This window comes from Daphnia pulicaria, chromosome 6, assembly GCF_021234035.1.
Source record: "Daphnia pulicaria isolate SC F1-1A chromosome 6, SC_F0-13Bv2, whole genome shotgun sequence".
Lineage (NCBI taxonomy): Eukaryota > Metazoa > Arthropoda > Branchiopoda > Diplostraca > Daphniidae > Daphnia > Daphnia pulicaria.
In genome coordinates, this window is record NC_060918.1 from 17,639,367 (window position 1) to 17,663,064 (window position 23,698).

A 23,698-nucleotide genomic window follows, 5' to 3' on the forward strand; every position below is an offset into this window, starting at 1 on the left:
ACTGAGACCTCTTGCACGTAAAATTCTTTCTTGGCATTTCGTTGAACCTCTCGGGTTGGTTCGATCAATTTCTTCCACTCCAAAAACACTTATTTCAAAATCTTCTTTATATGAAGTTTTAGAAAATATTTTGCGTCGATCAATTTCTGAGGATGATCGTTTGGGAGTGCCAGATCTTCTGCACATGTAGGGAGAATTTCCTGCATCTTAAAGAAATTTAACCAATAAAAGGAACAAATAAAGTACAAATTTAGACATTTAGATTGTATGAGGTACTGGGAAACACAGTATATCTTTTTCCTTGCTGATCGTAAACAACTGGGTATACTTGTGTGTTCAGTGCAGTACCACTGCCTACATGCCCAAATTGGAAAGTTGAACCATCAGAACCTAACTGCGACAAAGGCTCTACAGGCATGCGGAGAGATGACCCTTCTTTGAGAAAATAGTTACATAGTCAGAAAACTTGATTTACTCAAAACACTAGTGTTAGATATGGGTTACCTTGTTCTATGAGTGGAACTGTTGTGAGTGTACCGTTGTCCTGCCGTTTCTGTACGTGATATCTGAGTGGGCCGTGGGTTAACTTGTTGTATGAGTGGTTCTGGACGTGCAATTTGTGCTTGGGTCTGCTGCACTCCAGAAGCAGCTCCTGAATATAAAGAATGTTTTATTAACATTGAAACTGATAAATACTTGGTTGGGCAAGCCATTGAAGGAATGGCACGGCAGTCTCAGCAATCGAACGAAAAGCCGGCTGCTGGGTGATGAGATCTTTAGAAACCTGTAGCGGATCCATCCTATCAATTCGCACATGCTAGAACCAAATGATGATTTTTTCAATCTAGATATCATTAGACGTCGCCCAGTAGCTCCGCCGTCCTGAAAAATTGAATAAAAATAAATTTTCTGTTCAGTATTCATATTTGGCTTTCAAGTTCAAGTGCGACAACTTTATGATTTTTGAATTCAATTTAATAACTGATTTTGATTTTTGAGTTTAAATTAAATTCATTTTTCAATTTCAAATTTGTTACGAATATTTATAATTTATTTCAAATAATCCTGTTGTTTTTTTTATTTTGATTTGGTTTCCATTTTTAATTTTTGAGTTTACGTTCAAAATTATTTTGATTTTTGAAATTAATTTTGAATTTTGTTTCAATATTGAATCATTTTTTAACTTCGTTTTTAATTTGCATTTCGTTTTGCAAATTGATTTTAAATTTAAAATTGTAAATTGATTTTTAGAAAAAATTAAAAAAAATGATCGTTTGATACCCCATAGTTTTGAGTGCTCAGTGATAACTGTCAACATGAAACGTTTTTAAAATGCAAAAAATTGTAAAGTAATGCTTTAAAAAACAACTTAGCACGAAAAAACTTTACATAGGGAAAACCCCTCCTTTTTTCAATGACGTCTCTTTGAATCCGCCCAAATCGTCCAGTTTCTACCCTCTAATGATAATTTATGAAATTCTGTGTCTATTAATCAGAATTAAGTTTTTTTCAAAATATAAGAGAACAGACATTTCTCTATTTTAGTATACAGTACCTACCGAAAGTCTTTGAAAGCGCGAGAGAACCTTATGCAAAAACGCTGTTTTTCCAGTCCTCTCATTGCTATATTTTTCAACCAAATATTTTGAAATTTGGTTTTTCAATATAGGTAGTAGGAACACCTCGGATTTTTTCAGAATTTTTTTTTTCATTTTTAGATACACATTTTGCCCGTTGCAAAAGTTTTTGGAAAGCCGAGAGCGGCCGAGAGGACCTTACGCAAATAAGGCCACTTTGGCCTTCTTTTGTGGTTGAGCGGCTAGAGCTAGAGAAACGCGATTTAAAAAATAGAACTGCCTTAGCTTTATTTTAGCTCTGATTTTCATTAATTTTATTTAGATTTTCTTAGTTTAATTTTTAGTTGAAAAACAAAATTGTATAATTCCCTTTTTTTCCGGCCCTCACAGAGTTGCCGTGTCACACAATACCTTTTTTTCTCTTCCACATTTTTAACCGGGAAAATGAGCTGTGTGTCGACACACTCTCACTAGAGGCGCTATGACTCATTGTTATGGGGCAGGGAGATAAAATAGCGCAAAATTTGGTATTTTTCTTTTTCCCTTTCATTTAAATAACTTGATTCGAGAGGAGGAAAGAGTATAGAGTACAATATGTAGGGTCCTATATATTGTACCCTATATCAAATATAGTTATTTAGAAATAAGGTAATTGAATTGAGGAAATGTTATGGTAAGTTTATTAGTTTGGCAAAAATTATCATTTCAATTTTACAAATACGTTTAACAAATTATAATCGCATAAATAACCTTACCCTTGAATAACTGACTTAACCCGTCAATTGGACTTGATTTGACATTCCTAGTGGTAAAATATAAAAATTTATTAATTGGTTATTCAATATACAGTCATCCGTAAAAGTTTCTTGAACAGGGCAAATGGCTCTCTATGTTTTAAGTTTAATTTGAAGGAAGGGATACTACGGTACCTACCGTACCCCCGGTATTTTACGCCCTTTTCTCTTTTTCTTTATATTCTTCTCTTCCTTTACCCATGAAAGAAAAAGAGAAAAAGGCGTAAAATACCGGGGGTTCGGTAGGTACCGTAGTATCCCTTCCGTCAAATTAAACTTAAAACATAGAGAGCCATTTGCCTGTTCAAGAAACTTTCACGGATGACTGTACTGCATCTCGTGCAGTTAAAATGTATTAAAAAATATGTTGAGAGAAAAACTTAAACCTGGTTCACACCGGCCATAAGAAAGCTTAAAACAAGCGTTAAGTAAGTTTTTAGTGTTTTAAGCAAATTTTAGTGTGAGTGCATCTCACTTATGGCAGTTAAGCCCAAATGCTTAAAACAGCCTCAAAAACACGTTTCAGAGGGCTTAAAAGTAACTTAATGCATACGGCGTAAGTTGTCGCTGGCGACAACTCTCTAAGGAAAATTTCCATCAAAACGGGAAAAAGGGAATTCCCTAGGCTTGCACAGAAACCCCCAGTACCTAGATCACAATGAACAATCGGAGTAGAGTGATACTCTAGAACTCACATGAAAAAGAGTACAGCCCTTCAACGTTCAAGATTTCAAACAAAATTAATAATTTTCGAATGTTCCGCCAGCTATCAGGAAAATTGGGACAGCAGCTACCGTCTTTGAGGAAACAGTAGTTGATAATTTTCACTTGTGTTCTTTTCGTTTTATGTATTCAGCATACAGTTTACTGTGTTTCTAAATAATCTTAAGAAGAATTAATCATAATATTTTATCAGTAATGGATCTCGCATGCTAGATATTATGCTTTAAAAGTCTTATTCAGTTACTCGTAGTAGAAATTCTACCAGAAACAGTATGGATGTATTTTTTGCTCTTATATGTTCATTTGGCATTGGTTGTGTTTTCTTTAGTTAAGCTCTAAAAGTAAAGTACGACAAACCAAAAAATTGTACCATTTCCTCATATCTGAGTCCGAATCAACTTTTGTTGCCAGTAAATGGATAGGCTCAGTAAAATTTTGCAACTCTTGTAATTCTTCATCCTCGAAGATGTAAATTAAATTCTAATATGATTGAGGCTCTGAAGATTTATTGTTGGCAATATCAGATTCGTAAGCACAATCAGAACTTTTTCCAGCTTCTGGTGGTTATGATGCTGATGCATTGAAGGCAATAAGAATTGTTCAAGATTCAAGCCTATTCTATCTATTTTCATGACATCTTAGCACATAAAAATCCACCCTTGGGTAACACACCCGCTTGGAGTGCAGCCTCTTCTAGCGGGTGGCGGCTGTGCTAATCACCACCAAGCGGGTGTGCTACTCACTAATGCAAAACACTTGGGAAAATATGCAAAATTAGGGCCTAGAATATCGGTTATAACTTTTAAACGAATGTTCCCTTTGGAAATATACGAATGATTGTGATAGAATGATTATTTAGCTATCGAATTAACCCAAAGGGAGATTTTAATGTGCTAAGATGTCATGAAAATACTGTTAAAAAACATTTCCCCATAAACGGCTGTGTTAAAAACGGAAACCATTTTTAGCGCGGAAAAATATGGGTTTTGCGTTTGATTTTTTTTGGCACACTAAATTTTTTCATAATTGCACCATAATTGGTACAATCAGAGAATGAAAGATTTACTACAATTCCATTTTTTGCAATCTTTTATTTCCACCAGAAAAAGTGTTTACATGGCTTAAAAAAACAAAAAAATTAAAATCATGTTTTAAACATAATCTGCACGATATTTTTCACGGGGATTTTGTACAGAACTATATTGTAGTGGTATAAACAGTGCTCACGAACAAAATAACGGATAACAATTTGTTTGGGGTCAAATGGCTTATTTTACTATACTATATTGAGACATTGAATCTTCCGCAGAAGTACCTGTAGGATTCTCGTTGTTTTACTGTTTTCTTGTTCTTCTGTACTTGTCCACCAAAGTTCCCCATTGCAATGTGACGTCTTCGGCGCTGCAACTTTCAAAAAGTAAGGACATCTCCACCTTCGCATTGCTTTTAACAGTGATGCCTTTGTACGTTTTACTAGTGGTATCCTACAAGCATGGTTAACTCTTCACTGCCTCAATTAGCTGTTCCCGTTATTCTTCTGACCAATTTCTTGATGACCTAAAAAAGAATAAGCAATTAACCAAAATAGTTACAAAAGATTTCATGACATCATCTTTACTTTTTGATTTTCTTTCTCGGTGATTTTTTGGTGGGCGACTTGAATTTGTTAGTAGGTGAATTCTTTTTAGCAACATTAGTAGGCTCTATATTTATTTTTTTGGGCTGCAAATTGATAGCAATTCAATCTCATTGAAGCACTGATAAATTGAAAGCTTGGAGACTAGAAAAATTCTAAACCTGACATATCCCAGAATGAATAAACCAGAGAGAAAACCTGAAAAAAAAACAAGAATGTAGACAAGCGTAATAGATTTTGGCTACATTATGCGTAAAACGTCCAAAAAACTTATATAAAAAATCAGATCAATCTTATTTTTACGTACGCTCAATTTTGATTTCGTGTTGACTACGTTTTGAGTTTACCTATTACGTACTACGTAAAGCGTTGTGTCAGGTCGCTCAAAACAGTGTAGTCTGAACGTGGCTTTACTCTCTTGAGTGGTTTAAACGAAGCAGCCAAATCAAGGAAATGTTAGAAACAGGCCGTTTGACGATATATCACACTGGTGCAAAAAAGTAATGTAAGGCATTGTTTTACCAACATTGTACTTTTCAATCGCTCCTTTGTTAAAAACAAATATAAGTGCTACAATTGTTCTGTTTACGTTCTTATTAGATCAAAATCACTCCAAACATCAAGAAGTCAAGGCTTTCAGTGCAGTGTGATTTTTGAAGTTACCTCTGCTCGTGAAAAATCCAACAATGAATATCAAGTACAAAACGAACCTCAACATTAACATTGAGTGATAGAAAAAACAACCTATGTGAACTTCCTGACACAATGTTCAACTAATTGCTTGAAATAAGAAGAATTCCAATATCCAACAGTCTACATGGGGATTGGCATCATAAATTACAATTCCTCACAGGAAGACAAAATATCAGTGTTGAAAATCGACAATCGACAATTATCAGTGCTAACGGAATTTCATCTGCAGCCTGCAGTGTGAAATGCATAGCTTAATCCACCAAAGTAGGCTATGTTGCAATGCAATTATTAGCAAAACAACCATAATTAGTTATTATATATTTTCAGGATGCCATCAGGCATCGATCATCATAATGTTGCAAAGTTTCAGTCGTCTGATTGATTGTTTAATGGAAGTGAGCATTTGGAAAACGAGTCTTTTCACACAAATATTTGCTTTTGTTTCTCGATTTGCATTAACCTGTGTCACCTAAAGGTGTTCTGTTACTATCTTGAGTGGTTAAAACGTAGCAGTCAAACCAAGGAAATGTTTGAAACAGTCCGTGTGACCATATCACATTGGTGCAAAAAAGTAAAGTAAGGCATTGTTTTACCAACATTGTATTTTTCAATCGCTCCTTTGTTAAAAGCAAATAAGCTGAGTGCTACGATTGTTCTGTTTGTTCTTATTAGATTAAAATCACCCCACCACTTAGCTCCCAACAACAAGAAGTAAAGGGTTTTCAGGGCGGTTTGATTTTTGAAGTTACCTCTGCTCATGAAAAATCCAGCAATGTAGAACAAGTACAAAATGAACTTAAACATTGGGTGACAGTAACAACAATCTTTGTAAACTAACTGACACAATTGTTATGATCTTGAATTATAGAGGAGGCTGGGTTCTAGGAAGGGGAATTTGAGTGAGGGAATCAATGTGATGTGGCCTCGAGTTGACGACGAGGGTTGTCATCGAATGGAAATAGGGGAGAGAAAAAGGGCGGTGGGGAAGGGGGGGCGAAGGCAAGAAGAACAGTCGAGCGAAGAGAGCTGAGATCTGGCTTGTGGGTCAGGACAGGGCCGAGCGTAACGCAATGTTCAACTAATTGATTGACATAAGAAGAATTCCAATTTTCAACAGTCTGCATGGGGATTGGCGTCATGGATTACAATTCCACAAAGGACGACAAAATATCATTGTTGAAAATTGACAATCGACAATCAGTTCTCACGAAAGTCCATCTGCAGCCTGCAGTGTGCAATAATGCATAGCCTACTCCGCCAATTGGAGTAGGCTATGGTGCAATGCGATTATTAGCAAAACAGCCATAATTAGTTAATAGATTTTGTAAATTTTAAGTTTCATCAATTTTCCCTTCAAGTGGGTGTGTGGTGTGTCAGAGGTCAGAAGGGGAAAAAAGAACAGACGTGGCGGGATGGGGGGGGAGAAAACAAGGTGAAATTAGTCAGTTCAAGTGTGTGTGTGACTGGCGTGGTGTTGTTGTTGTTGTTGAAAGTGCCGCTCTGGGGTGTCACAATCATACGAGGCCACGTCAGCCCCGCACCTACATCATTTCTGTCCCTTCGAATGACGCCTAATGAATACCCTCCTCTTTTTAATGCCAAGGGAGGAGCAACTTTATTCCTCATGTGTCGTTTGTTCATCACACAAACAAATTTCTTTTCTTTTTTCAAGACGGAAAATGAAAAAATTTTAACAGACGATGGCAGAAAAGAATTGCGTGCCGTCCGGCTGTTATTCAAATCCATTTTTTCGGAGTCCGACGCGGCAGCCTCTTTTTACAGACAGACGGAGAGAGCGTGCATGACGTTTGAACAACTCCTCCATTTTACACACACACACACACACACACACACACACACACACACACACACACACATATTCATCTCTTAACCATCTTTTGTATTTTTCCCACATGATGAACGGCAGAGTATGAGGATTTTTCTATTTGACATTTTTTCTTCTTCCCTTCTTCTTTTTTTTACAGATGAAGGATAAGACACTGCTGGAAAAAAGTGCTCCTTTCCGTCTGAATCCAATCCATAACGCGCAACAAAAACGCAGCAGAGATCGTGAAAAATGGCAATGTTTGATGGGATTAGTTCAATGGGGATCTATTTTAATTAATATTCGTTCCTAACCTGCGCTCTCAGCTATTTCCTTTCTACCGAAATAAAAAAAATCATTTTTTTTCGTTTCTTTTCTTCGTTGGACTCGATCCGTTTTGGGTGGGTTCGAGGAGGGAACGGTACTGATCACCTATCGGGTCGTTACTCACCTTTTCGGCTGGCCCGAGAGCTTGCCAGCTTGTCCATCTATAGTCTTTATGAATATATGATAGCTCGCTCTTTCCCTAGATTTCTACAATATGGCCGAAGCTGTGGTCAACAAGTTTGTAGGGGCTAAATAAATCGATAACATGGTAAATGAATTTAACCTTTTTTTCTTAAAGGTTTTAATCCACTTTCTCATTTAATCAAATTTAGGTATGTTGTTTAATTAAGAATAATGATGGGACGCTCTGCGACGTGAAATATCCGAAATGACTCGAGGAGAAAGGTGAAATGAAGGATCACCGACTAGCAATACATAAAATGTAAAGGATTCGATATCCTTTATCGTCATTTCAATTAAATAAATTTTTTATTTTCAGATTTCAATGCCCATTGACATCAAATGGTTGGTGTTACGTAACATTCCAACACAAACGTAACATAAAAAGGCACATCAACAAATAACATACAGGAGAAACTGAGCCCGAGACTGAGACTGAGCCTAAGCCTAAGCGTAAGCCTAAGGGGAGGAAGGCACTTGGCGATGTGGCCGATAGTAACACGAAAAAAACCTTAAGTACCAGACTAAGGAGAGAAAAAGTGCAGTAAACACTTTGTCGGACGAAACAGATCCTTCAAAGAGTAAAACTATGTAATTTATTAAGCCTTTTCTTTGTTGTTGTTAATAATAATGTCTTTTCCTATTTGCATTTCAAGTGCCACTCAAATAGCACTAGTCGGCGCTTACGAGTACGGCGCTTACCCCATAGCTATTGCTACCCTAAAAGAGGCTAAACAGGAAGAAGATAAGGTAATCAATTTCAGCTTTTGGCGTGAAATAGTAACAAAGGTTCAAATCAAGTAACACAAGGGACTAATTGCGAAGAAAAATTCGAGAACGGGCTCGCGGGAAAGGACAAAATGAGGATCCACCGAGTCAAGGAACATGAGAGATAAGTCCGTTAACGATCTGTACTTGCCATCGTTAAAAAAAAATCGTTATAGGTTTCAGTGCGAGAGCCAAGATCCAACATGCTATCGAAATTAGAATTGACCGAATCATGTTTGCATCCATATGAAAGAAAACCTCAGTAAGAAGCTAGACAGCCCAAGAAGAAAATGAGGCCCCCTCTGGCCGACGTGCCTCGACAAAGGGCGGCATGAAAAGGAAAGTTATGTCACAACAAATCACCCACCATCAACAATCAACACCAACCTCAATATGGCTACAGCTGTAACTCAAGGGTATTAATTCTCAGGATATGGATCTGTCTTCCTTAAGAAAGGTTAAAACTTGAAGACGTGAGTAAAAAAAGGCGGCCTGGAAAAAACGTCTTAGTCAACACCAACAACAAGGACAAAAAAAGTGCGGTAGATATTTTGTGGGACGCATGAGTGGTAAATACGTAAGCGGTGTGTTACTTGCCATTGTTTCCTACAATTTTTTTTAAGGTTCCAATGCGAGAGTCAAATAGACACCGGGTGTTTTAAACACTACTGTGATCGTTCCAGTCATAACAAACATTTGCGAGTCTTTCATGAGGAAGAGGTCGTTAAGCCAAAGAGGAAGCCTCTGGCTGACGTGCAAAGAACGGAAAAAGCAACAAGAGCAAAAGATAAGAATGAAAAAATTGAGAGAATCGGAGCTCCAATACGGTCGTATCGAGCGTGAGCTAATTTCCCCTCGGAAAGAGGTCGCTGAAGTGAGCTCAGCTGGAAAATTTATCTATATAAAAGATGACAACCTCTCTTATTTTAAAATTAATTTTTAGGTTTGTTGTGCCATCATAAACAAGTCCGGTGAGAAATGTAACGCTTCATTTCCATACGGGATCCCCGGAAGAAAATCAATGATGGAGCAACGAATACTCGAACTTAAGTAAACGGTCCGTTAACTGTAATTTAAGGACATATGAAAGTATTTGTTTTACTTCTCAGATTCCATCAGTGCACCTATCTATCCTTGTGGTGCTACAAATCTGGAGAAAAAATTCAATGTTACTCGCCATTCTAAAAGTATTAAAGTTCACCCGAAATGGCGTTTGGGTGTCTGGGCTTCCCGTCACATCAACGCAAGGTTTGTTGATTGTAGATTAGGATTAGTAAAACTTTAAAATGCAACATAATTATTTTCTTTGAATTTTATAAATAGCTAAGCTAGCCCTGGATATGGGAGATTCGAGAGAGAAGAAAACTTGGCTGGAGGAGGAAGCAATTTTACAGGTTATTTTAATTATTAATTATCATACAACCCATTCACAATATCAGTAAATATTCTGTTGTTTACATGTAGTTGGGTATCATTCCACATTTTTCTGTTTGTTAATTTCTCAGAAGCATAACTGAATATTAATGTCTAAATCTTTTAAATTTCTAGTCAATCCTCTACCAACTAAAGGAAAAAATGCTGGCGGTCGAGGCCCACCAACATGGCGGCCATGTTGGTGGCCACGTGTTTGAGGACCAACCTAAAGAAAATTTTAAATTAGTCACTCGTTGGCTGGCTTTGCTTGACTGCTAATTGAACCCTTGTTATTGAAGAGCTGGTTCAACAGCTCTACAATAACAAGGGTGTGTGAGTAGTGTGAGGGTGTGGGTAGTGTGAGGTTTTTTTTAATCATGAATAACTTCTTTAATTTTTTTTTTTTCGGCTTAGATTACTTTTCCCGGATTGCCGTCCATTACTCCCACGACGAGCACCACCGACTGTTTACACCAGGATGTCTTCGACTCAACGTCAGCATGGGGCGAATGTTAGCGGTAACCAGCCGGCTACAACATCTTCCACTTCAGCTTCTGTGTCAAACGGTAAGACAATGCTTTCCTTTTCCTTTCCCTCCCCCCATTTTAAAGACAATTCTAGCGTTAACAAGGGGGAAAAAAGGATAGTGGGTGAAAGAATTCTGGTAAAGCACGCAATGTTGGTGGCCGTCCCTCTTAATTTTTTTCGGCATTGCAGCCGAAAAGCGGGAGCGGCATCGGGGCAGTTCGTGGTGCACTCCCTCGCACTCTTTATCAGAGTAGAGAAATTTCGACGATTCCAACCGCTGGACGGCATATCGGTGGCCGTCTCTCTTTACTTTTTTCGGAATTGAAGCTGAAAAGCGGGATCGGCATCGGGGCAGTACCCTGAAACTTTGGAGAAGAGGAATCCACTCTGCGATGTGGCTCTTAAAAAGTCGACTGTCAAAAACACCATTAATCATTAAGCATCAATCCCGTTGCAGAACCTATTCTTATGCATTCTAAAAGAATTTTGTCGTGGAATGTCCCCGTGGAATCTCTTTCCTAAAAATCTCCTGTCGGATAGACGACAGAAAGCGAGAGCGACCTGTCGATGGGAGAACGGGAAGGTAGTATGTGGGATTCTGCAAGAAGGGAGAAATTGCCAAGTAAAATTCGAGAACGAGCTCGCAAGAAAGGAGAAAATGAGGATCCATCGATGCGCTGCTAAACAGACATTCCTGAAAAGACAACACTTCTCAGGGATAGGAGTATCCCTACCATTGGCTCTTATACCATGCTTTAATTATCAATTAATCATGCCATCTCTTAAATTGTTGTATTTTTTTAACTAGATATCAATGCACCTCATCTAATGAGTGGTGCTTTAAAAACTACTCGTCCCATTCAAACGCCCGTGCTCATTTACTGAGGAAGCATTTGGAAGAAAATTAATCCACTGAAGATCCTGATATGGATAGAACCGCACTGGAAGACGTGAGTGACAAAAAGGCGACCAGGAAAAACTTCTTGGTCACCGATGCCATCAAAAGTGAAATTAGGTAATAGGGTTGTTCGACATATTTTTGACAGTATGGTAGTATGTGAGATTCTCAAAGAAGGGGAAAAGTCGTGGGATATCCCCGACAATGCTGCGTTTCATGGCGTAGGCAGGAAAATTAGTGTCGTTTCTATACACCACTGGCGCTCTGCTACCTTTTTTACTTAAGGGGCGTATAAAAACGACACTAATTTTCCTGCCTACGCCAGCTGATAGAGGTTGTAAACCGTAAATGAAGTTTTCTGCAGTCTCTGATTTCAGAAACTTGGGAAACGAATAAATCTGGGAAAATTCGAAAAAAATTCGGATCATTATGCAAAACTCACAGTTAGTTTATGAAAGGGTAGTGTATACACGGTTTGAAAATAAAAATTCCTTCTTAAAAATTAAATATATAAAAAGCTATGTGAAAAACAAGTTCGGGTCATAAGATAACATGGTTGGCGTCGGAGTGATCCGATACTTTCGGAGCCACTTTTAGAGGCCTATCCCATGAACGAAAAAATCTGAAAAAAATTCAGACAAAACAAAAGAGGTAAAATGACATAAATTCCAAGTTTTGTGAATTTATGTCATTTTTTCACTTTTTACCACCCGAAAAACCAACTAGAAAAATACACGCCGCCTTATGGAACGGCGCGGGGTGATCCCATACTTATGGAGGGGACTGTAGGTGGCCCGTTCAGTGATCATTTGGCAATCGAGTGCGTGCTCAGATTGTCCCGCCCCATTCTCCCGACAAAGAAGATATCTTATCGCCCATTCAAGACCATTGACTACGAGGCATTCGCAGAAGATGTTGCCAAACTGCCATTTGTATGCGAGCCTGCTGAATCATGCGATGAACTAGTGCGGCAATACAACTCTGGTCTCATTTCCTGCTTGGATAAACATCTCCCACCAAGGTCGAAGACAATAGTTGTACGTCCACTGAACCCTTGGTTCAATGATGAGATTTGGGCGGCAAGGAGAAGTAGCAGAGCAGCTGAACGTCGTTGGAGAAGCCGTCAACTGGAAATCGACAAACAGATCCTCTGCGGGATGCGTGACCGCTTGTCTGAAGCCATCAGAACTGCAAAAATCAGCTATTACAGCTCGTGTATAAGTGAATGTGGAAAAGACCAGCGTGCGCTATTTAAAGTGGTGAACCGAATGCTTGGGCGGCAGGGTGGACTAACGTTACCTAGTCATGAATCCCTTAATGCAATCCTGAACCAGTTCGGGCGTACTTTCAAGATAAGATTGTCAAGATAAGGACTGAACTTGACGGAGCAGTTGTTGAACGTGAGTTTCCGGACGACCAGGAGCAGTCAGAAGGATTACAGATGGAAGAGTTCACGCCGGTCTCGGTGGAAGATGTAGCCTTGACAATTGGTTCGTCACCAACTAAGTCCTGCTCCCTGGACCCCATTCCAACGTCTCTATTGAAACGAATGGTGGGCATTTTGTCACCATCGCTTACTCGAATGATAAATTACTCCCTGTCATCTGGATTTGTCCCAGTGGAGCTAAAACAGGCACTCATTACGCCGCTTCTGAAAAAGTAGACATTGAACTCTGAACTACTCTCGAGCTACCGTCCAGTATCAAATCTTCCCTTCATCGGCAAACTTCTGGAGAGGATCGCTGTTAAAAGGCTGAATGTGCACCTAACTGACGGGGGGCGAATGGCCCCGACGCAATCAGCCTATAGAGTGTATCACTCGACGGAGACGGCGTTGGTGAAAGTTGTGAATGACCTGCTAATGGCTGCGGACGGGGGCTATGGCTCAGTATTAATGCTGCTTGACCTGAGCGCGGCATTTGATACAGTAGACCATACAGCCTTACTGGAGAGACTCAAGAATCGCTTCTCGATAACTGGCTCTGCCCTTCAGTGGTTCCAATCGTAATTAAGCGAACGAACTCAGTCCGTCAGTGTGTGCGGTGTGAAATCTGAGCCACTGCCTTTAATGTCGGGTGTGCCACAAGGCTCAGTACTCGGCCCAACAATTTTCACCGCTCATCTGAGTCCTGTTCATGATGTCGTGAGTAGGCATGAGATCAATCTACATACTTATGCGGATGAAATCGAGCTTTATACTAGCTTTAATCTCCTGAAGGGAGATCAATCAGATCAACTGGCTGCCTATCGGCGTATCTCCGATTGCTATAATGAGACGCATGACTGGATGACTACCAACAAGCTAAAGATGAACGGTGACAAGACGGAGCTGCTGCTAGTCCTACCTTCGTCAAGACGAGGGAAAGGCATCGAGTTGGAAACCATTCGGGTCGGCAGCCACCAAGTTACTCCGGAGGAAGGTGTGAGAAACCTTGGAATTACTCTTGATTCTGGCCTATCGTTCGAAAGGCATGTGAATGAAGTCTGCAGAAAGGCCTACTTTCAGATCAAAAATATTGCCAGAATCAGGAGATACCTGGACATCAACGCAACACGGACGCTGGTACAAGCGCTGGTGATATCAACTATCGATTACTGCAATGCTCTACTAGTCGGCCTGCCAGAGAGCGTGATTGGAAAGCTGCAGAGAGTACAAAATTCAGCGGCTAGGCTAATTCTGCGCCTTGGAAGGCGAGAGCACATCACTCGTCAACTGAGAGACCTGCACTGGCTGCCGGTTAAGAGAAGAATTGAATTCAAGGTCCTGGTACTAGTCTACCGCTGTCTGCACGGATTGGCGCCGCAGTACCTTGCCGACTTGGTGAAGCTGCGCGACTCGACGGTACTGACAGGTGCAAAACATCTGTTGGTGCCGAAAACAAAAACAGCGCACTATGGGGATCGTGCTTTCTGCAGAGTTGGGCCGGTCCTTTGGAACAGCCTGCCACCGAATATTAGAACCAAGGAGTCACTCTCAACTTTTAAATCCGCCCTAAAAACCCATCTGTTTAACTGTCCCCGCTGATGCAAAACTGTACTGTTTCCCTGGCCATGAAAATGTTAGCGCCTTTGATCAAGTCTTGTTAAAGGGCGCTATATAAATGTCAAATATAATAATAATATAATAACTAACTTCAAAAATGGATTTTATCAATGAAATTACGAGCAAATTACTAGATTCTGCTGCCAAAACAGTGTCATCGTGGACCATTATCGGAAGCAAGAGAGAAGAGGCTACTGGATTCCAATAGACAACATGTAAGAGTCTTTTAAATCTCAATGCGTTGGTAGAACGGCTCATGGATTGTAAAGAAATGCTACGCAGTCCTTTCATTTTATCTTGTACGCTGTTCGAAACTGTTGTAAAGATTTCGGCCGGCTCAAATTTAACAAGCGATTCGCCACTCAAAGAGACCGTTTTTGATTTAGCGGAAAACGTCGCTGGGGGTTCTAAAAATTAAGAAATAGATGGGTTTTGTGCAAAATTTGTCGCTTAGTCGATTGCTAAAATTCGCAATCGCCTAGCTTTTGTAGTTTGGGAGATATTTCAAAAAGACTGAGAGGGGGTAGCCGAAATTTGGACTTTTTTTCGGTTTTTGTGCAGCAGTTTTCTTGTCAACTGCTGCACCTAAAAATAATCTAATTGGTTTAAAATTATGGGATAGCCCCTCTATTCATTTTCTATTTTAATATTTAAATATTTTTTAAATATTCGGCTTAGAAGCCGAGATATTAATGATTGAAATTTTGAAAAAAAATTCCCAAAATTTCTTCGTTTTTTGGCCATGCCGGCCTTCATCCCGTAAGCCACCTAGCGCTGGAAATAATAACATCCTATAATAACATCCCCCCTTCTTTGCCTTTAGGGTCTTTTCAGTGGCCACCCTCGAAACCCCCCATTTCCCGGTCGATTGGCGATAGTTAAGACTAGGCTTCAGTCGGTTAACTGACGTATTCAAAACAAGCTCAGACTCTCTTTCAAGTTTATTCGAATTTTGTGCTATTATTCTACGTATCTTTCGTGAATGTTTGTTAACTGATCAATTCACGCCTGCATATTATTGGAAGTACTGGACAATCTATGTTTATTGAGCTAAAAGTGCCTTTGTTTACAACCGTTATTGGTGATTCTTCTCCTGCAGTTGCCATCAAACGGTCACAAGTCATCGGGTAATCATGTGCGGTTATACCAACCAGATATTTATTACAATGTGAATGTTCTGAACTCGCTTGTCTTATTTACAGAGTGTTATTTACTACCAATCCAACATATACACACAGCAAGTCACTAGTCTACAAAAAGTTACTGCCACATAATCATGTGCAGGTATACCAAACAGATTTCGAGTATAATGCTAATTTTATTAACATGTTTGTCTTATTTTCAGAATCTTATTAACTACAAATCCAACATATGCAAACACCAAGTCAGTAGTTGACAAACAATTTACTGCCAGGTAATCATATGCTGCTGTACCAAACAAATATTGAGTTCAATGCTAATGTTCTTAACTCGTTTGTTTTATTTTCAGAATCTTATTCACTACCAAGCCAACATATACAAACATCAGCACAACATGCTGGCACATCCTGGAATACCAATTGATTACGACTGTGTTGATTCACAGGAAGCTCTCGTCAACATATATAATTTGGAATTGTATTTGGAGTTCACCACCCCCGATACAACTACAGGTATTATGCAATTATTTATTTCCGAGTTACCAAAAGATGATGCATAGTTCCAATTAGGTCAAACGAGATTTTGGGTTTCTGAAGAAGGCTACAATCAAATTTATGACGCAGAACACGGTGGACAACTAAATGAAGACGAAAATCACTTTGATTTTCAATGGGCTACGCGCGAATGGAACTTTAGCAGAAATACAGTAATGTGATGTGTGTAAGGTTAATGTAATAAAGTTTGTTCGGCTTTACGTATTTTTTGTCTTTTTCATTACACTTGACCTTCTATGAACAAAAAAGATAGTAGGGGTACGGAAAAAAAGGTAGAAAAGGTATAAAAGGAAACCGAACAGAATGGAACAAAGGAAAAATAGTTCAGTATATGACAGTCATTGTTGCAAGGATCAGGTGCATCGTTATTCTTTTATAGTTAAATGTTTTATATGTTGAATGGCAAACTGTAAGTGTAGAAAAAGGAAATGCATGGAATGCGACAAGTGCTGTGTTTGTGCTTGCACTTGTATGAAAGGAAATTGGGATAAGAAATGATCCGTAGAAGTGACGATTGGTATCCTGCTGAAAATATTCGAAAGCAAAGTGAACTCCCGCATGATCCCGAATACGATGAGTGGCAATCGAATGAATAGGGTCTTTGCATGAAATTTCGATTTGTTTTTAACATACTTCATGAGAATCAGTTTTTCACGCTGATTCTCATGGTATTTTTTATTTTTTTTTTTAAATCAACCGAAATGTGTGTATTTCTAGTTCAAAGTTCAAATAAGCGCCTCCCATTTCAAAACGGGGTCTCAGCCATTTTTAATGGGCGGTGCTTAATTTGTGATGAATTTGTAGACGACGCTCACCAAAATCACCCTTTTCGTACTGCCTACGGCTGAATACAACCCTCTTTTGCCCTTAGGGCCTTAAGGCGAAATACGAAAAGGGTGATTTTGGTGAGCGTCGTCTACAAATTGCAGGGGTACACAACTGCAGCGTTGAGCTCGTCAGACGAAATCGGGAAAAACTAGCTGGAATTGATACGGATTTTGCCTCGCTTGATTGAAAATTGAAGAAATTCGTCGAGCGGTCAAACGATATTATTTTCAAGTATGACAAACCTCCTCAAACTCTAAGATGTGTACAAACCAACTACGCATCTGACTACAGCAACATCCCTACGTATGCAATTCAAGTCTTCAAACACTCGGGTAAGGAATATTGACATGGACGAATCGATAGAAATAATAATTTAGCTGTTCTATTCAGATCAGAAAGAAGGTACTATCATCAAGGTTAATCTTGCAGAAAAAACGTGCAGTATTACTGCGTCTATTAGACAAGAAACCGATGACTATGAATCAGAAGATGACACTACACTCACGTTTTCAACCCTTCAGTCAACATCAAACGAGGCTGCTTCTACTAATTTGTCAACCGAGATCCAGTCACCTACTGGAATACAAATGGGTTACAGCGAGGTTACAACGATCGGTAAAACAACTGGAATTACTGTGATGTGCGACAAAGCTATTCAAAAACGTGGAGCTAGATGGAGGACTCGGAAACCGTTCTGTAACACTGTCCAAAAAATTCAGAAGAGAGAAAAAAATAAAAGAAACATGGAGAGCTACGCCATTAAGAGAGCTCTCCAACTTCAGAACGACGGGAAAATTTGTTTCACTCCTATTTCGTAGAATAACATTGAGGCATCCTACCCCCCATGCCCGGCCGACTTCGTACCTGATTTTGTTTTCAACAAAGGATGGGCCAAAAGACCGCAAGTAGGCAAGATGTATGGCCCCAAATATCTTGAACCGTACAAAGTTGAGATAGAATCTCTATAATTGCGGAGAATACGACAAAAAAATAAAATGAGTCCCGCCCAAATGCTAGAAAGAATTCAATTCCAGCATCCTAAGGAATTCTGTCTTCCTTCCGAAACGACATAAGATCCTACATAAACAAACTGCAAACGTAAAAAAAAGGGAGGCGGTGAGAAAACAGAAAAAGTAGCCGATCAGTACACTATATTCTTGCATGACTTAGCCCACAACAATCCGGAAATGAAACCAGCAGAAGCGTTACTCATTACTAAAAACAATTTCCCTATTGAAAGTAATCCTACCCAACCAACGGATGCAAAAATAAAGAGCAAATTTAGCTATTGTAAGTCGAGGTTTAATAAAAGATAAATTCTGTTCAGATCCAACCAGTTCTATTGATCTCTTTTTAACGCTATCTAACGCTATCTAACACAAAAAGCCAATTACTTGTTTTCTGATGACGTCTCCATTAATGTGACGATCCTCGTAGAGCTAGCTGACGACAATAACTATGCAGTTTTCCAGTAGTTGTCGTTGTAAATTCATCCGCAGAAATATTTCGCAGTGCAGAGCAGTGCATGGAATATAGGGTTGGTGGGTAGGACAGCATATAACATTGTTTCTGCATCTTGTTGATGGAACCCTTCTTCAGAAATACAATATCTTGTTTGACCTAATTAGAAATGTACATAACCTTTTGGTTATTCTGCAATAAATGTATGAATCATACCTGTCGTTGTGTTGGTTGTAGTGAACTCCACCTATAGTCTGCTATAGGTGCGTTGATCGTGGTGTCCCCTTTTCAAGCTTCTTTGAAAGCATCAATTATACTATATTTCAACAACAATGGTAACACCAGAGGTAATAACAGCTTCTTCCACTTCCACCCAACAATCCAGTCTTCTTTTGGTCTTCTTCCTTGTCTATCGGACGTTCCAGCCTCCTATCCTCTTCTTCTTTTTCAGTTTCTTCCTCGTATTCTTCCCCGTCTAACCGGCTATTCAGCTTTCAGTAGGAGTTCCTTTTTCGTATTTTTTTCCCGCTTCCTGATAGCTCTTCTTGGCTTCTTCCTCTACTTATTTTTCGTATTTCTCCTCGCCCATCCTCCGCTGTCCATTCTTCATAGGCCTTCGTCTCCTCTTTTCTCACTTCCTTCTTCTGTCTCGTCCTTTTGCTGTCTCATTCTTTTGATGTCTCTTTCTTCTTACTCGGCTTCTCACTTTTTGCTCCAGCCTCCTTGAATCTTCCTCTTCTTCTTCCTTGCCCTACTTTCTTAGTTTCTTCCATGTCTTCTAGTTTTCGGCGTTTTCTGCTAGTTCTTCTTGGCATCTCCCTTTTCTTCTTTGTCGTATTCGTCCTTCTTCCCCAACCCAGTTTTCCATAGGCCTTCGTCATCGTTTAATCGATGGTCCAAGCTACCAAAGGCCGTCCTCTTCTTCGTAAAAAAAAATATTTTCTGACAGTAAAATTGGGTTTAGCTATAGCTAAACAATTGCTTTTTTTAATCCCGTCCGAAACATAGTGTGTTCATGTATTGAAATAAATTTTTTTACGGTAGATAAACTTAAAATTTTTTACTAAAATCATCTATTGTCTCTTGCTGGATCTCAAGGATCATTCGTTTAATTTTGGTTCATATAGTTACAAAATCCAAGGTCTGATTAAGCCTCTAAATAGTTTATAGGGACTTTAGTTCAAACTTTATGTAATAAGAAAACATTTCTGCAAATAACCGTTATCATTACTTATCTCAATTAAACAAAATAACTGTATATTTAAATAACGTTTACGCGTGAATCCATTCATTTTTATGTCATTAGCTTCATGTTCATGTCAAATTTCCGTTTTTGCACCGTTCTTGTAGTACCATTCAAATTATTCATCCATTATCTGTTATCGTACATTGTAGCAAATACAAACGATAATGTTTAAATGCAGAAATGAAAATATCAGTATGAAACTTGAAAAATTGTGTTATTCATTTTCAGGGACATTTTCATTATCAACAAAATATACAATGGAGAACCGTACATCAACTTCTTTATCAGATGAAGCCAAAGCCACGATTTTAAAGAGTTTTTCAAAGAAGAGAAAAATGTGTTTAAGAAAAATTGGGTAATTTAGATTTAGAATATAATAATACATGGTGAGGTAAGTAAATGCCTCTGTCATTGGGTAACATGTGGAGATAGTTGAATTGATATTTCGTCAACTTTGACCAAATATTGCCCATTAATATCTATAATCGCTGAAAGAAACATCTTTTCTGCCTCAGCTGCTAACACCTCGTGAAGACTACATTCTGAAAAGAAAAAAATACTATATAATTCAAAAAAATATCAACATATAAATATGGCAAATATTATAGCAAGCTAACATCGATTAAAAAAATAATGAATTTAAAAACCACGAATAAAAATAGGAACTCTTATAAACCGAAATTTTCCTCCGCCTTGACAACTTTTTATAAAATAATTTTTCCATGAGCTACCACTTTTTCTTCAACATCTTTGCACAACTGTACGAAAGTCTTGGGAGTAGAATTGCAACTAATCTTCAATCTAAACGAAAAATGATCAATTCTAGTTATTTTGTCAGGAATGGTAACACTTCTTTGCTGAAAACTTACAGTTTCTTTCATATCTTTCAGTCATGGATGTTTGTTCAATATTGTAGTTGCTACGATCTTGTCTTTAGCTATAAACTCCCTACGGCTTTGACAAGTCATAACAATCTTATCCAACATCTTTTTTCGATTGTTGTTCCGTTTATCTGGGGAATCGAACAACTGCTCACCCAGGAATGTTTCAGCATAAAGAATGTCTTCAAGTAAAACTAGTAATGCATCCAGTCTAACTCGTCTGCAAAGAAAATGCAAACAAAAGATATTTCCAACATTTTTGAAATAGAAACAAATTCTTGCTTTTGAAATTTTTTTACTTAGGTTGATGAGTAGGGGAGACCGGGGCTATGTGGGACACGGGGCTATAATGTACAAGGCAATTAAAACATGTTAAATTCGTTTAAAAATTGTGAAATTAATGCAGAGTATGTTCAATTACGTTTTATTTATCATACAAACTTTATTTCTTGAAATTGTGATTTATTTTTCTTGTTCTATGGGAAATTTAAAAAATAGGAATCTGAAAAAATATTTAAGACGTTTAGTTTTTTATTTTATTGATACTTAAATCAATATTTTTGTAAAACCTAAATAGCTATCTGATAGCAATTTTATTCCTAGTTTAAGGTGGTGTATTTTGTTTTTGTAATGGGTTCCTAAGTATTTAATAATTTAGTTTATTTAATGTTGTTTGGGTTCGGGTTAAACGGGACATGGAAAACGGGGTAAAACAGGTATTGCCAGATCAACGTTATTTCCAGAAAAACGCCCCCTGGCAACAAAAACAAAGGAAAAATGATCGGAAAAACTTTTTTGGTAGTATCTCCACTTCTGCTTTATAAAATAAATAAAAATTCAGCACTTCTGAAAGTAAAATGAATTTCCTTTTCACCAGTGCATTATTTAATAAATATAATTAAGCCGTTGCAGAGAAAAACGATGTTCAATTTTACCCCTGGCTCTGTTCCGTTTAACCCTAATTTTTTTTCTTTTTCGGCATTTTTTCATGTTGGCATTTCATCACATAACTCTTATTCGAATCAACGAAAAAAATTAAAATAATTACCAAATGTAAATAAATGCCAGGGAATCACCCCCTTTACTTTAATTTTTTCAGAATTTTAATTTTTATATAAATGGCAGCGTAAAGAAAAAAAATGTCCCACATAGCCCCGGTCTCCCCTACTGTTGTTTGAAGCTTAAAATTTTCCCATGAACAAAGTATTCCAGTGTATCCCATGTGTCTGTCCATCAAAAGAGAAATCTAATGCATGCACAACAACATAATCTATTATAACAAACACATTGAGGGAAACCAAAATTATAGTGGACTTTTTGAGTGTTGAGTTTGAGAAAACTGTTTACACCAGGATGTCTTCGACTCAACGTCAGCATGGGGCGAATGTTAGCGGTAACCAGCCGGCTACAACATCTTCCACTTCGGCTTCTGCGTCAAACGGTAAGACAATGCTTTCCTTTTCCTTTCCCTCCCCCCATTTTAAAGACAATTCTAGCGTTAACAAGGGGAAAAAAGGAGAGTGGGTGAAAGAATTCTGGTAAAGCACGCAATGTTGGTGGCCGTCCCTCTTAATTTTTTTCGGCATTGCGGCCGAAAAGCGGGAGCGGCATCGGGGCAGTTCGTGGTGCACTCCCTCACACTCTTTATCAGAGTAGAGAAATTCCGACGATTCCAACCGCTGGACGGCATATCGGTGGCCGTCCCTCTTTACTTTTTTCGCCACTGCAGCTGAAAAGCGGGAGCGGCATCGGGGCAGTTCGTGGTGCACTGCCTAACACTCTTTATCAGAGTGGAAAAATTTCGACGATTCCACCCGCTTGACGGCCTATCGGTGGTCTTCCCTCTTTACTTTTACGGCATTGCAGTTGAAAAGCGGGATCGGCATCGGGGCAGTACCCTGAAACTTTGGAGAAGAGGAATCCACTCTGCGATGTGGCTCTTAAAAAGTCGACTGTCAAAAACACCATTAATCATTAAGCATCAATCCCGTTGCAGAACCTATTCTTATGCATTCTAAAAGAATTTTGTCGTGGAATGTCCCCGCGGAATCTCTTTCCTCAAAATCTCCTGTCGGATAGACGACAGAGAGCGAGAGCGACCTGATGCACCTCATCTAATGAGTGGTGCTTTAAAAACTACTCGTCCCATTCAAACGCCCGTGCTCATTTCCTGAGGAAGCATTTGGAAGAAAATGAATCCACTGAAGATCCTGATATGGATAGAACCGCACTGGAAGACGTGAGTGACAAAAAGGCGACCAGGAAAAACTTCTTGGTCGCCGATGCCATCAAAAGTGAAATTAGGTAATATGGTTGTTCGACATATTTTTGACAGTATGGTAGTATGTGAGATTCTCAAAGAAGGGGAAAAGTCGTGGGATATCCCCGACAATGCTGCGTTTCATAAGTCAAAAGGGAGAAAAGGAAAGTCTGGTCCCCTCTTTTTTTCATTCTTTCCTTTCCCCCCTTTTCTTCCCTCGGGCACGATTAACCCGAAAAGTCCTACGAGCAACACCATGGGCCGAGCCAAATAAAAAGCTCCTTTTCACGGCACCCCTTCACACTGCAACGCGCCGCTAAGGGGTCGGCTTGACCCATACCTTTGGATCTTAATAAGGTCTATACTCTCCCATTTATCAAGTGTCTACAAAATAATCTAATGATTTTTTTTTTATTCTAGAACTTATGGGGGCTTTTCCAACGACCGCGTCACACAACAGGAACGTAAAAACCTGTTTGATTCTCTAGCTGAAGAGGATAAACAATTAGTCAACCAAACCGGACCATATTATTACGCTGGATAGGATCCCCCATTCAAACTATTTTATCGCCGCAACAAAATATAAATGATTCCCCAATCTGAATTAAACTTGCCTCTTAATGCAGAAACCCAACAGCACACAACTGTCGCAAAGCCCATCAGCTCTTGCGACGAGAAAAATGAATCGGACAATTGAAGCAATTCTAAAAACTATTCAAAATTTAAAATTCTCTTAAACAATTTCGTTCATTCTTTTCGGATCTTTGCAAAAATTCAATCTGGCTGATTTTTGAGTAATGGTGTGCCCAATACTACATACGATACACAATTGTCACTTTCATACGACAAAATAAATAAAGGGTTTCGGAAAATTCAAAATTCTTTTTATTATTATTATTTTTTCGTTCAAATACATTTGAGAA

General features: G+C 38.7%; 1 protein-coding gene and 1 long non-coding RNA gene across 2 annotated transcripts; one reads left to right on the top strand and one right to left on the bottom strand.

Moving 5' to 3' along the window:
- Positions 1-11,212: 11,212 nt before the first annotated feature.
- LOC124342314 lies at positions 11,213-22,782 on the bottom strand. Its single transcript, XR_006918772.1, has 2 exons — positions 22,625-22,782; positions 11,213-11,284 (listed from the first exon to the last, which is right to left on the bottom strand). It is a non-coding gene; the product is annotated as an uncharacterized LOC124342314 (long non-coding RNA).
- On the top strand, positions 15,607-16,598 carry LOC124342309. Its single transcript, XM_046795278.1, has 4 exons — positions 15,607-15,689; positions 15,751-15,819; positions 15,895-16,057; positions 16,115-16,598. The coding sequence occupies exons 1-4, from the start codon at positions 15,682-15,684 to the stop codon at positions 16,184-16,186; spliced, it is 312 nt and encodes a 103-aa protein (XP_046651234.1). The 5' UTR covers positions 15,607-15,681; the 3' UTR covers positions 16,187-16,598.
- Positions 22,783-23,698: the final 916 nt, after the last annotated feature.